The sequence below is a fragment of the Lissotriton vulgaris genome, chromosome 9 (genome assembly GCF_964263255.1).
Source record: "Lissotriton vulgaris chromosome 9, aLisVul1.2, whole genome shotgun sequence".
NCBI lineage: Eukaryota > Metazoa > Chordata > Amphibia > Caudata > Salamandridae > Lissotriton > Lissotriton vulgaris.
The window spans coordinates 935,280,495-935,292,807 of NC_141697.1; the positions used below are offsets into that span (position 1 = coordinate 935,280,495).

General features: G+C 46.9%; 1 protein-coding gene across 3 annotated transcripts in view; it reads left to right on the top strand.

Moving 5' to 3' along the window:
* MST1 (macrophage stimulating 1) overlaps positions 1-8,246 on the top strand; it is a 506,796-nt gene extending 498,550 nt beyond the window's left edge. For all 3 annotated transcript variants that reach the window (XM_086938776.1, XM_086938778.1, XM_086938777.1), the window contains exon 19: positions 5,088-8,246. In XM_086938776.1, coding sequence (XP_086794902.1) covers positions 5,088-5,249 — 162 coding nt within the window. In that variant the 3' untranslated portion in view covers positions 5,250-8,246. The remainder of the gene's footprint in view (positions 1-5,087) is intronic.
* Positions 8,247-12,313: the final 4,067 nt, after the last annotated feature.

Consider the following 12,313-nt stretch of genomic DNA (forward strand, 5'->3'; position numbering starts at 1 on the left):
TGGCCGGCCTTGACTTTTTCTCGAACAATTTAGCCTCTAGGTTGTCTAAAATCGGGGTCTCAAAGCTACCATGAGGTGGCCAACTAAGGACACCGTCCTTTTTAGTATAGCGAATCCAGTAATCATTAAAAGTAATCGGGCCTAGCCCATGTTTACTGTACAGTTCATAAGTCGGAGTTCCAACCGGAGGTATCGGACACGAGTCCTCCAGTCGGGAATCCGCACCACAAAGTCTGAAACAACTAAACAAAGTACTACGACTAGGCATCTTGCACACTAGCCGAGTTTCACAAACTTCAAGGGTTACGGGATTTACCAAGTCCCAGCAAAGAGCAAAAACCCTCGGTTTTTGACGGCTGCAGTCGTCAAACAACACAACAAAGTACCAAGAACTACAAATGCAATGGAACCATGCAACAACTAAGCAACCACAACCAAGAACTCTGGGAGCGACCCACAAATACTTAACTCAAAGATCGATGGCGTCACCAGGAAGGCCCGTCAATCGTCTCGCTCTACTAAGGTCTACGCCAGGCGCCAAAACAGGTCTACAGTCAGGGCAGCAGTCCGTCGCAGCCGTCAGGAGGCGGGAATCTTCGTGGGAAAAGTCTTCGGGCCACTTGTTTCGACAACAGGATTGATGAAGCGGAGTGCACCTTCCCTCGGAGATTTCACACGAAGTTCCTCACGATCGTCGGGCTTGGACCGGTACCACTGATGCAGCCCCATGTTGGGCGCCAACTGAAGGACTGGGTTCTTTAAGACCCAGCGGTGCCAGGGAACAACACCTGAAACCTTCGTGGGTAACCTGCTCCGGCGTACGAATGACAGAGACACGGGACACTTCCTTCGGCGTCAAAGATTCGAGGTTTATTTACTGCAGGGAACACAGAAGTCACGACAAGTACAACACGTGCAACTTGGGGAGACTGCTTCAAATTGGTTCTGTGGAACACTCCTTTCATACGCGATTTTCCCATAGGTTTGCATAGCAGACAAAGGTTTACAACCCGATTCCCGCAATTATCCCCGAGAGGGGTCGCTTTTGGTCACTTTGATACTCATAAGGTCCGGAACATAAGTGCGGAAACATTTGGCGGTTCCCAACTGTAAAAACCCATCTTCCCACCATTAGTACATTCCAATCAGCAGTAAAACAGATCGAAAATGGAACAAGGGCAGGTGTAGAGGAAGATGGAAACAGTGGGGAGATTGGAAAGGGTGTAAAAGGGGAGGTATCGGGAAACACGAGCTACAGGCATCAAAGGGACGTGCCTAATTAGATGCACGGCTGAGACAATAAACCGGCACGGCGAGATGAGCCTCGAGCGGGGCCATCTGCCTTACAGTATCATCCCCCTCATCATAAAGACACTTACAAAGGACATGTGTCTTCCGCAAATATCTTGGGAGTCCCAGGGTCGCGAAGCGGACAGCGTCCGTTCGCTGGCTACTTGAGGGCAAGAGACAAAATGGATGCCGTATCTAAGATGGAACCCGTGGGTACAGATGAAAAACCCACGTAGCAAACGAACGGTTTAAGTTAGCACAGCGAAACTGCGCACACTTACTAAACTCGTCATTTGCGGTTCGTAGATACCAGACTCGACTATATTCGTACGAGTCGAAAACATCACTTACAATTGTCACGGAACCTCAGTGGCTCTTAGGGGTCAGACTAGTCTCTAGGTAATCCGAAGTTCATCAGCGACAAGTTACCTTCTTGTCCACAGAAGAGACTTCCGGCTAAACTAAAATCACATTGGCGAGTCTAGGTAGAGAGAGGCCCAAAGAGGCCTTACTTTTGCCTCTAACTGCAGCTTATGTGGCCGGGGGCTTGACTCAACTTTCCTTTCAGAGCCCACAAATCGTTACCCCTTCCAACCATTGAATCCTCTGACAATTATCAAGACATGCTTAATTTTTTCAGAGCACAATCTTTGCAATATAGACCAGTGACTCAATATAAAATCACACAGTGGACTCATTTCAAAAGTAAATGGGGCAGTGGCTGGCAACATCTGCACATGCTGGAAGTTCAGCAAGTTTAATGAGGCTAATGAGGCCCCTTACAGTGACACCAGCAATATCCTAGTGGATGCTGAGACATGTCTCACGTTAAACATTTGAGAAAAGTTTCAGTTCCTTTTATTAAATGTTATATGGCTGATCTTTGACCACAGGATTCGAAATCAAAGGTGTTTCCGTCCAGGCTCCACCCAAAATATGAAACAAAAACAATACACGCGTACAACAGACGTGAACAGGCGACTGGCGCCCCCTCGACCATCAGTGGGAGAAGGGTCTTTCTATTCAATTTTCCATTCATAAAATACTCTACTCTCCAGCTGTTCTAACAGATTCCAATGATATCCCTTAATTGCTGCCACCCCAAAAACTTTAAAAATAATTTCAAATAAACCCCAGCATATTTGAAGGAACGCACAATGAACCTCACTTCCTAGACACCGTTTGAGTCTGGTACCCTACTGTGATGGGTAATAGCCCTCTCTTTAGCTGCTTCTCGATCTACAAGGATATACACCGGAACTCCATCCGCGTCTGCTGTACGCCAGTCTCGTTTTGCTGGCTGACGTACAAGGAAACAGTCACTTCTCACGGAGTCGTGCTGTACCGGCTATTACACCAGTCTTCAGATCACCCCACGCTTTGTGCAGCCTTCTTCCACCGCCACACACCTTCCTGCATTACTGCAGTATAATACACATCAGCTGCTTACTGCTGTACTGGACTGCAACAACATACATGCCACTCTGCTGTGCAGTGGTTATAACATTGTCTGCTCGTGACTTCCTCCATTAGAGGGGAATGTTGGACAGGTTACCCAGCATTGTTTTCCCCAAGACAAATATTTGTGGCACATAATCCCAATTATGCTGCTGAAGCCTGGAGAGCTGCAAAGGCTGTTCACTTGGTGCTTGCTTACCGTTACACCCACCCAAATGTACTGTACACCACCTCCCAAGAATCCGGCTGGTATGCTGCAACCCATCGCCACCCTTAACGTGGCTCCTTGTGCAGTTATGCCACCCACAGAGGTTACAAGGTTAAACCATGCTCCTTCCCCCCTCTACGCCCCGTTAGAGCTCAGGGCTCTGCAGTAACAAGTGAGGCAGCGGAAGCGTAGACATGAAAGGCAGAGACTCATGTCCCGCCAGCCTGGCTGCGCCCTCGCGCTGCCGGGTTTTAGGAGGTCTACTCGGCGTCCCCACCTAGAGGCCAGATCCTCACGTGCCATCCCCTTTCCATAGGCCCTGTGAGGGCATGACCCCACCCTTTCCTTAACCTTGACAAATGAATACTGCACAGATAAATTTGCACCTCTTCGTGAATCCATCTGTTATCACATGCAGTTCATGATTGTAAAATCTTTTATCCCACGGTCCGGTTTGGTCTGCTGGGTTCAGCTAATTTCCGGTTTGCCGGAACTCCCCACCGAATGCCTGGCGTCCCTTCTTGAATGACATGGGCACTCCACATCTCTCGCCTGCCTGAACCGTGACAGCCTGCCTTCGATTCCTTACCATTCATTCACTCAGTTAAATGAATCCACTGACTCGCATACAATCCTACCCCCCTGGCCACCAAGATTTATAAAGCTCTTCACCATTCCCCAGTTTCATCTACATGCAGCTACACCCCTGGCTCTCTGGCCCTGTACCCGCAGCTCCATCCAACCTTCATCAGCCCCCAAATCAGTTCATATGTTGTCCCATCTCAGGCGGCCCTACTCATTCCCACCGACTTTTACCTGGCAGCGCTTTGACAACTCCTCCTCGACTTCCCTGCTTCCCCAGCAGTGCCATGTTCAAGCCCTTCGGTTCTCACCTGTTCGCTGGCCCATCGCTCCTCCTCAGTCTCCCGCTGAAGTTGTTCAGCCCGCTCCTCTGCCTCATCGGCTTGCTGCTGCAGCACTTGGTTTTTGCTCTTTACCGCCTCAATACTGGTTACTCCCACCATGGCACCAAGCGTGGGTGCCGCGATTATATTAAAATAAAAGAAATAGAAAAAACATCTTATTTCTTTCATTTTGGTATAATTGCGGCACCTGCGCTTTACTTGTAACATTTTAAAAGTAAAGCACAGGTGCTGCGATTATACCAAAATGAAACAAATAGATGTTTTCTCTATTTCTTTCATTTTGGTATAATCGCTGCACCCGCGCTTTACTTTTGAAATGTTACAAGTAAAGCGCGGGTGCCGCGATTATACCAAAATGAAAGAAATAGACAAAACATCTATTTCTTTCATTTTAGTATAATCGCAGCACCTGTGCTTTACTTAATAACATTCTAAAAGTTATGCGCTGGTGCCGCGATCATACTAAAATAAAATAAATTTCTCTTTCTGACTTACTGCTGTGGTAAAAGGTTTATCATCTAATTTATGGGGCCATCGGTTTTGTCCCATAAAGAAGATAAGAAACCTTTTACCACAGCAGTAAGTCAAGGAAGCCAGTCTGAAAAGGACGGGGCTTAAAGAGAAAGAAGAACGTCACTGGGACCATTTCTCCAATGGCTGGCCACCGTTTAGCATGAACGGTGACGCCAGCCAATGGAAAAGAAGGGCGGGGCTTACCCTTGCTAGTGAAACTCACTCTATGTCCTCTGTCATTAAGTCTCGCCAGCGAGACTGCGCGTGTGCGCAGCCTTGCGCTAGCCGAGACCTAAGAAGGGCTGACATTGAAGGAGTCCCCTGAACGCGACTAAAAGGTCCAGGCTCTCGAGGACTAATTTGTCCTCTTGGATGCCTACATTGCACCTCTTTGTCCCCACACTTTATTTAAAAGCAGCCAAGATATTACATGCATCACTCCACAAATGCATAGCAACAATATGTAAATGAGTTAATAAAAAACATATTGTGAATTTTCAATTATGTGTTCTTCCAAGTTGATAAACATGCATTTAAGCGAAAAATGTACTGTAACCTGCTAGTGCTTTGCCTTCATGTCCATTCTAGTGCCGCACTACGAACACAAACAACGGCCAAATTCATTTATTTTATACTGTAGTCCTCCTGCTGACTATAGTCTTAAATTGTATTTTTTTTTCATTCTCTTGCAGGGTGATTATGGTGGTCCCTTGGCCTGCCTGACTCATGATTGTTATGTGCTGGAGGGTGTTATTATTCCGGGAAGAGGATGTGGAAAGCGAGGCCAGCCTGCCATCTTCATCCGGGCATCCCTCTACGTCGACTGGATAAATAAAGTGATGAACATGATCTGATGGGAAGTGGGAATGACAGATTAAATTGGTGATTGCAGGATGCGTATTTCCACATTGACGAATGAGGAAGGTCTGGCTGTGCTGTTCAGAAAGCAGCATGCTCTAGACAGCGCACATACAGTTCATTACAAGAAGATCTTTTCTGTGGCACAGACAATGTATATATAATGGCCAGTAATAACCATGAAGTTCTTCAAACTCCCTTGACTTCACAGGCTTTAGTCTGTGAGAAGCTGGTTCCGGAAAAGTCCTAATGTCCTACGAACTTATGTCCAGAAAACAACATTGCATCTTTTAGGCGCTCTAGGTTCCCGCAGGACTGTTTTTTAAATGAACTCTAATGACTTCGTAAATATCTGCACATGCAAATTGCTTTCAAGCAATAATGACTTAGACTCTAGCATAGACGGCAACGGTGAAGGGCTACTATACATATGTTTTGGTCCAATTCAACACTAAATTGTAGAACCCTTTCAGAAGCTCATGAGTATGAGTAAAAATGAACAAAATAATCTTACATTTTTTAAGTTCTTGTTTTCTTAAAATTTACTTTTTGGATGGAGTAAGTTTGTAGAGTATCCTAGAAACAAGGGTTAACTATGGTTCTTTGCACAGTCTCTGTTCAGAAGTGCCACCCTTGCTGTGCAGTAAAATTACATTTTCTGTATTTGACCATTTAAAGATTGAAATTCGTGTACCTAGCATGCTCAATGATTTAAAAGAATGCACATTTAAATTAGTCCCTCAGTCAAATGTAACACTTGTGACTCGAATTCGTACTTTTAATGTGCCACTAGACTGCTGAATGCGTTTTTACAATATGCCATGAATGTTTATCAGCAGTATTCCCTCTCTGGACAACTATACCTCCCTAAATTGCATGTACTGCAGAGTTCACGTGTCATGCTGCCCCCCCTGCATGGCATGCACTGGCAAAACCTTGCCTTGCACCCATGTTGCACATGTGCCCCACAATTGTGTTTTTTAGATTGCACTCTCCATACCTGAAGCACAATATTACTTAGTACATCTGCATGCATCATAATAATCAAACCTAGAAAAGGCCTTTCACATGCACTAAGCTTCACATACACACACCTTAACCCTTTGTGAATCACGCATCCTGCATCCATCTAATTTCCTAGGTCAATTTCTGCATCTACTTCCTGACATAACACTTCTTCTGGTCCTAGCACATATCCTTCTCTCTCTAGATCTCACCTGAACCATTATTTGATGACCTAATTCTTTTAATGTTTAGCAACACTTCTACAGTAGAACGTATTACCTCTCTGCATAGATATCCTGACCTTCTAGTTCACAACATCACGATCATCCACACACCGAATATTCTCTTTAGACATCCCACGTGAACTTGCACTGCCTTGGATTGTATTTCCACCTGACATCACGCTTCCCCATATATGCTTTAGACGAGGAATAGTCTTGAGAAGTGATCAAGCAGACCTCTTAATTGGTGATTACAGCTCACCAAGAGGTACAGATGAGCGTCTTTTAGGATGCACTCCAGCTACAAAGCAGCTTCAAAGTGGGTGGTTCACCTTCTGTGGGTACTTATTCAATAAAAAAGTATTGCATTCACTCATAGGACCTCCAATTAGGTCTTGTCCTGAACATACTCGTAACTGATGCCAACTGGAAACCTTATAAGAGTTGTTTCAACTATCAACAAACAAAAAAAACACACACTGCCCACTTAAGTGTGTTTTTTTGTTTCACTTCAAGGGTCTACCTGCTCTCAAAGTGTGTCCTAAAATGTGTGTAAATACAAGTTTGGTGAATTGTCTTGTCATCTGTTTTATGCAAGTGCCCTTTGTCCGATAAACACGGCATGATGTGCATACACCCGCATTAGTGCGGCATCATTTTAGACTCTGTAATTCTGTTTATTACATTAGTGGTGATCTATTTTTATCAAGAGCTTGGCTGTTAACCTAGCAGTCAAGTTTTTCCCCAAATTCTTTGAGCTCATAGGGCTGTTCCTGTCTGCAAAGGGTGCGAGATAGTTAAACATATTACGATGCAATGCACACTACACTTTGACATTTGTATTCTCAGCATGAGTGACCGTGAAAAAGCACTGTTTATTAAACTATTGAGGATAACACAACTTTATTTTAGTCACCAAACTATATAGCAAAAGACAGTTGGGTTTTCTGGGTTTACTGATTTTTCTGACTGACTCCTCTAACACAATATAAGTATTCTTGAAGGGCCTTTAAAGGCTCACATTACAAGACTGTATCCACATTTTCTTGTCATTGAGCACTGTTCTAGTCTTTCTTTTATTGATTTGTAAATCCACGGCCACTTCCCCATCAGTTTCTCCTCTGTAGGGAAAATCCCTTCCCAGCCCTCCTTCATGTTGTGTTTGGCCCCCATTCGTAACCCGAGCAAAAGCTGTTCCTATGAAGCAAGCACGTTCCTCATTTTTCCAACCAGGGGGCCTATTTACAAGCCCCTTGTGCGGCTGGTGCGTCACTTTTAATATTGGTAAAGGTGACGCACCGGCGGCGCAAGTGGTTCGTAAATAAATCCCGGGGTCTGTAAGCACAGTCCTTGGTGTCCAGCCTGCGTGGACATAGTTACCAGGACTGTCCTGCTTATTATCCCACAACAGCAGTAAACTCTTGATCATTGAATGAAAGAAGGGGAATTATGTTAGAATCTGTTCTTTACTGTGATTAGTACCCATAGATTGGAGTATAGAAGCTTCTTACAACATGTTTTAAATTCTGCAGCAAAACAACAAAGAAGATTTGCATTTTATAATTTCATGGGTAGCAGTGTTTTATGACCTGATATTTTTAGCACTTGAGCTGCTCAAGTGCCAAATTATTTTTGATACCCCATGTTATCTATATTTGTTCTGTCTATGCTTTGCTTGTGCGTTTGCTTTTCCAGTGTATGTTCCTTATATTTAGGTTTAACAGACATATAGATTTTAGGTTCAATAAAATATTTTTATGAAATTTCCCACTGGTGTCCTTCGTTTTTTCCGTTTGTTAATACATAGTATAAAGCAAACCAATGTCATAGGAGGAAGCAACAAATACAATTGTTAAGGAAAGTAATATTGACCCAATGTCCTTGGTAACTTGGGACCAGATGTACTAAGCCCTTTAGTGGTCTCACGCCCTGCAATTCGGAAGATCATAGGGTTTGTGACCATGAAAGAGACATTTTTGATGTACAAAAAACATTTTATGTGCCCAAAAGTTTTTTGACTCGTAAAATAGGTTTTTCAAACCCCTACCGATTCGCAGTTTTGAAGGGGTGTAAAAGTGGTATTCCTTCCAAATTGCGAGTTGGTAATTCATGTATCAATGGTTTGAGACTGCAGTTCCGGTCACAAACCATTGACCAGTTTACTGACTTCTCAAAGTAGGTGGCAACTAAATTCTAAAGGGGAGGGGTACCCGTAGAACCCTCTTTCTTTTTTGGAATCGGATTGAAACTTAAACAATTTTTTTTAAAGCAGCGCCGTTTCTTTTAGCACATTCAGGCTCCTTTTAGAAATAAAAAAGCATTACCATTTAGGAATGTAAACACGGGTCTGGTGTCCCTTGCAACTCACATTCCTTTTGCTTGTAGCATACAACAAATGGTCTCAAATTGTATCCAGCCTACTGAATATTAATTCGGTACATCGTACTGCGAATTGTGATTTTGTGAACCAACCTCATAGTACGTAAGTTGTTACGCAAATCCGATTGCATTCTCAAAATGGTGCGTAATGTGCAACACTTTTTGCGAGTGGAATCTTTGTTAATCAAATATTAATTTATAAAATGCGTGCTCCTACACAGGGGTGCCTAGGCACAGGACTCTGAGGTGGCTAGCCAAGACTGATGAAACCTTCTAATTTAAAGAACCATGTTTTAAGGGGTTTCCTGTAAGTGAGAAGGTATGTTTCCTTCTTTAATGATGGAATGTAATTTGGTATTTGTAAAGCGCTGTCTGCCACTCCGAAAGGAGCATCCTGGCGCTGTTTGGCCGGAGGTGAGAGGGGGCCTTAGGGGTGCTAGATGAGAGAAAGGCATAATTCGTTGATAATGGAAGACGGTTCCAAAGACGAGGGAGGTGCTGCCAATAAAAGCTTCTCCCTCCCCACGGAACTCTTGGAATGATCAAAGTAAACACAGATTTCTGGTCCTTCTTCATGGAGGGCCCTGAAAGGAATACAGAGCGCTCAGAAATGTATGCTTTTCTCGATGGAGAGCCAATGAAGAAGCGGAAAGACGGCTCATACTGGTTCTATTTCTGGTATGCCTAACAGTGCTGCTGAGATCTGCAGCTTGTTGAAGATTTTCTTTCTAATATTGACAAATAGTGCATCTATCTGTCGCTTGGTTCAATTCATTTTTTTTTTTTTTTTAAATTTTTTATTGCAGGAATTAGTAAATCGTTACAGTATCGACCAGCTTCGTATCATAGGCAGTATCAACAGTATAAGATCCATTGGCCCCCCACCTTCAATCCCGAACACAGCCATCTGGCCCACAACCCTGGGGTCGGGCGGCGAAATATAGAGGGGGATCAGTAGGATGCTTGAGCTGGTCCGGATGATACACTGTCCGTCATCTGCTTTTCTAAACAAGCCTATAAACCCAAAAGAAAGAAAAGAAAACCCCCACCCACAAAGAACTACTAAGCAAAGAAACCCCACCCCACCACCAGCGCCAGGGAGTCACCTATACAGGATCTGCCTTGGGACCCACGGGGAAAGCATTAGGACCATCAGTACAAACGTTTATCGGGACTCGGGGCGAGTCGCTTCTTCACTTTCAGAGTCGCTGGGGGCACAATAATCCCTGAGGGCCTGAACCAACATTTCCCATTCCAACGCGGCCTCCTGCGCCTTCACATTACGCTGCCTCCAAGCTAGTTGATATCTCAGCGCGCTCTCCCCCGCCGCCCATTTCAAAAGCTCACTGTGCCATCTGCTGCCTGTTGGACCAACCCGTGCCTTCCAGTTCCTGGTCACCTCTTGCTTAGCCAGGAGGAGCCCCAGGTCGATAAATTTACTAGAAATTTTATTTCTTGGGGTATGGGGGAACCAGTGCAGGAGCCCCACCGCCGCATCAAATGATAAGGCTCTCCCCGTCACCTCCTCCAGGGTCGTCTCTACGTCCCTCCAGTAAGACGACAGACCTGGACAGGCCCATAACATATGTAGGAGGTCCGCTTCCGGAGCCGGACACCTAGGGCATGCCGCCGAATTCGTGGCAAAATATCGCCTGATCTTCACCGGGGTCAGGTACGCTCTATGGAGAACGTAATAGTGTACCAACTGGAAACGGGCGTTGCGTGTGCCCTTCCAGGCTCGTCTCACCAGCTGGGACCAAGTCGTCTCCGGGATCTCCCTACCAATGTCCTCCTCCCAACGGTTTCTGAGAGTGGTGAGAGGAGCTAACCCTTCGTTAATCAACCTGCCGTAGAGGCAAGTGACCGCCTTCACCGTGCCCGCCGACATCATCACGTACTGGCACACCTGAGATAAGGGGGGTTCCTCCTGCCCGTTTTTCCAGTGTGCCTGGATCGCTCTCATAATGGCCGAGTGTAGCAGAAAGTCACCACGGGGGATCTCGAAGCGGTCAATAAGATCTTGAAAGGACAAGAGCGCTCCGTCCTCGTACAGATCCCCAACCAGCTGTAAACCGGCATCCTCCCAGGCCGCCAAGCGTGACCAATCCCCTCCGTGGGGGAGGGCCGTCAACATCCCCAACGGTATTTCAGGCGCGTACGGGATCCTCAGTTGGCCCCGGGCGTGGGCCCGGTTCCAACACAGGCGGATAGTCCGCTCCTCCATCGACAAGTCCCGAAGGGCCAGTCGCTGTCGCAGCGCTATAAAGGATAGAACATGTCTGGCCATGCCCGTTCCCCTCCCGTCCTCCGGGCCCCGAAATTCCCTGGCGACCTCCTGGGTGAAGGTCTGGAGCTGCGCCGCCAGATAATACTTTTCAAAGTCCGGCACCGCGAGCCCCCCCTCGTCTTTCGGTCTCACCAGGGTCTTGAGGGCCACCCGCCGGCGGCCCGATCCCCAGAGGAATCCGACCACCATGGAGCGTAACAGTCGAAATGTGGCCGGTGGGACCCAGATCGGTAGAGTCCGGAAATAGTACAATAGCCGGGGAAGCACCACCATTTTAAGCAGGGCGATCCGTCCCGCCACCGAAAGCGGCAGCGTGGCCCAAAAGGCCATGCAGCCTCGGAGTGCCCGAATGCTGCGGGCAATGTTCCCATCTAGGAGGTCAGGTTGGTTGTGATAAATAAATACCCCGAGGTACTTAAAGCAGTCGGGTTCCCACCTAATCTCCCTACTTAGGGCAGGGGTAGGAGTGCCCCTGCGTACCGGAAAAAGACAGGTCTTGGGCCAATTCACACGGAGACCCGAGACCTCCCCGAACTCTGTAAGCGCCCCCGCCGCTCCACGTAAAGCGTTGATCGGGTCCTCCAGGAAGAGCAACAGGTCGTCCGCATATAGTGAAACATAATGCGGGCCCGCAGGCGTCCACAAGCCCGTATAATGGGCTCCCGATCGAAGGTGCAGCGCGAGTGGCTCCACCGCCAGCGCAAAGAGAAGTGGGGACAGTGAACACCCCTGCCGCGTGCCTCGTTCTACCGGATACCGCGAGGAGATCAGCGGTCCCGCCCGGACCCTGGCCGACGCGGAGGCATATAGAACCGTGGTCCACCTGATAAAGCCCTCCCCGAGGCCGAATCTCCGCAGTACCGTGCAGAGGTAGTCCCACTCCAGGCTATCAAAAGCCTTCTCTAAGTCCACCGACAGGACGACCGGGGACGGGGCATCCACGAATGGTTCCCCTAGCAAACGGAACAACCTGCGGATATTCATAGTCGTGTTCCGTCGTGGGATGAAACCAGCTTGGTCCACATGCACCAGGGAACTCATGTGTCCCAGCAGCCTCGAGGCCAAGATGCTGCTCAGTATTTTATAGTCCACCGTCAGCATCGATAGGGGACGGTAAGACCCCGGGTCAGACGAGTCGCGGCCTGGTTTAAGGAGAGGAACCACCAAC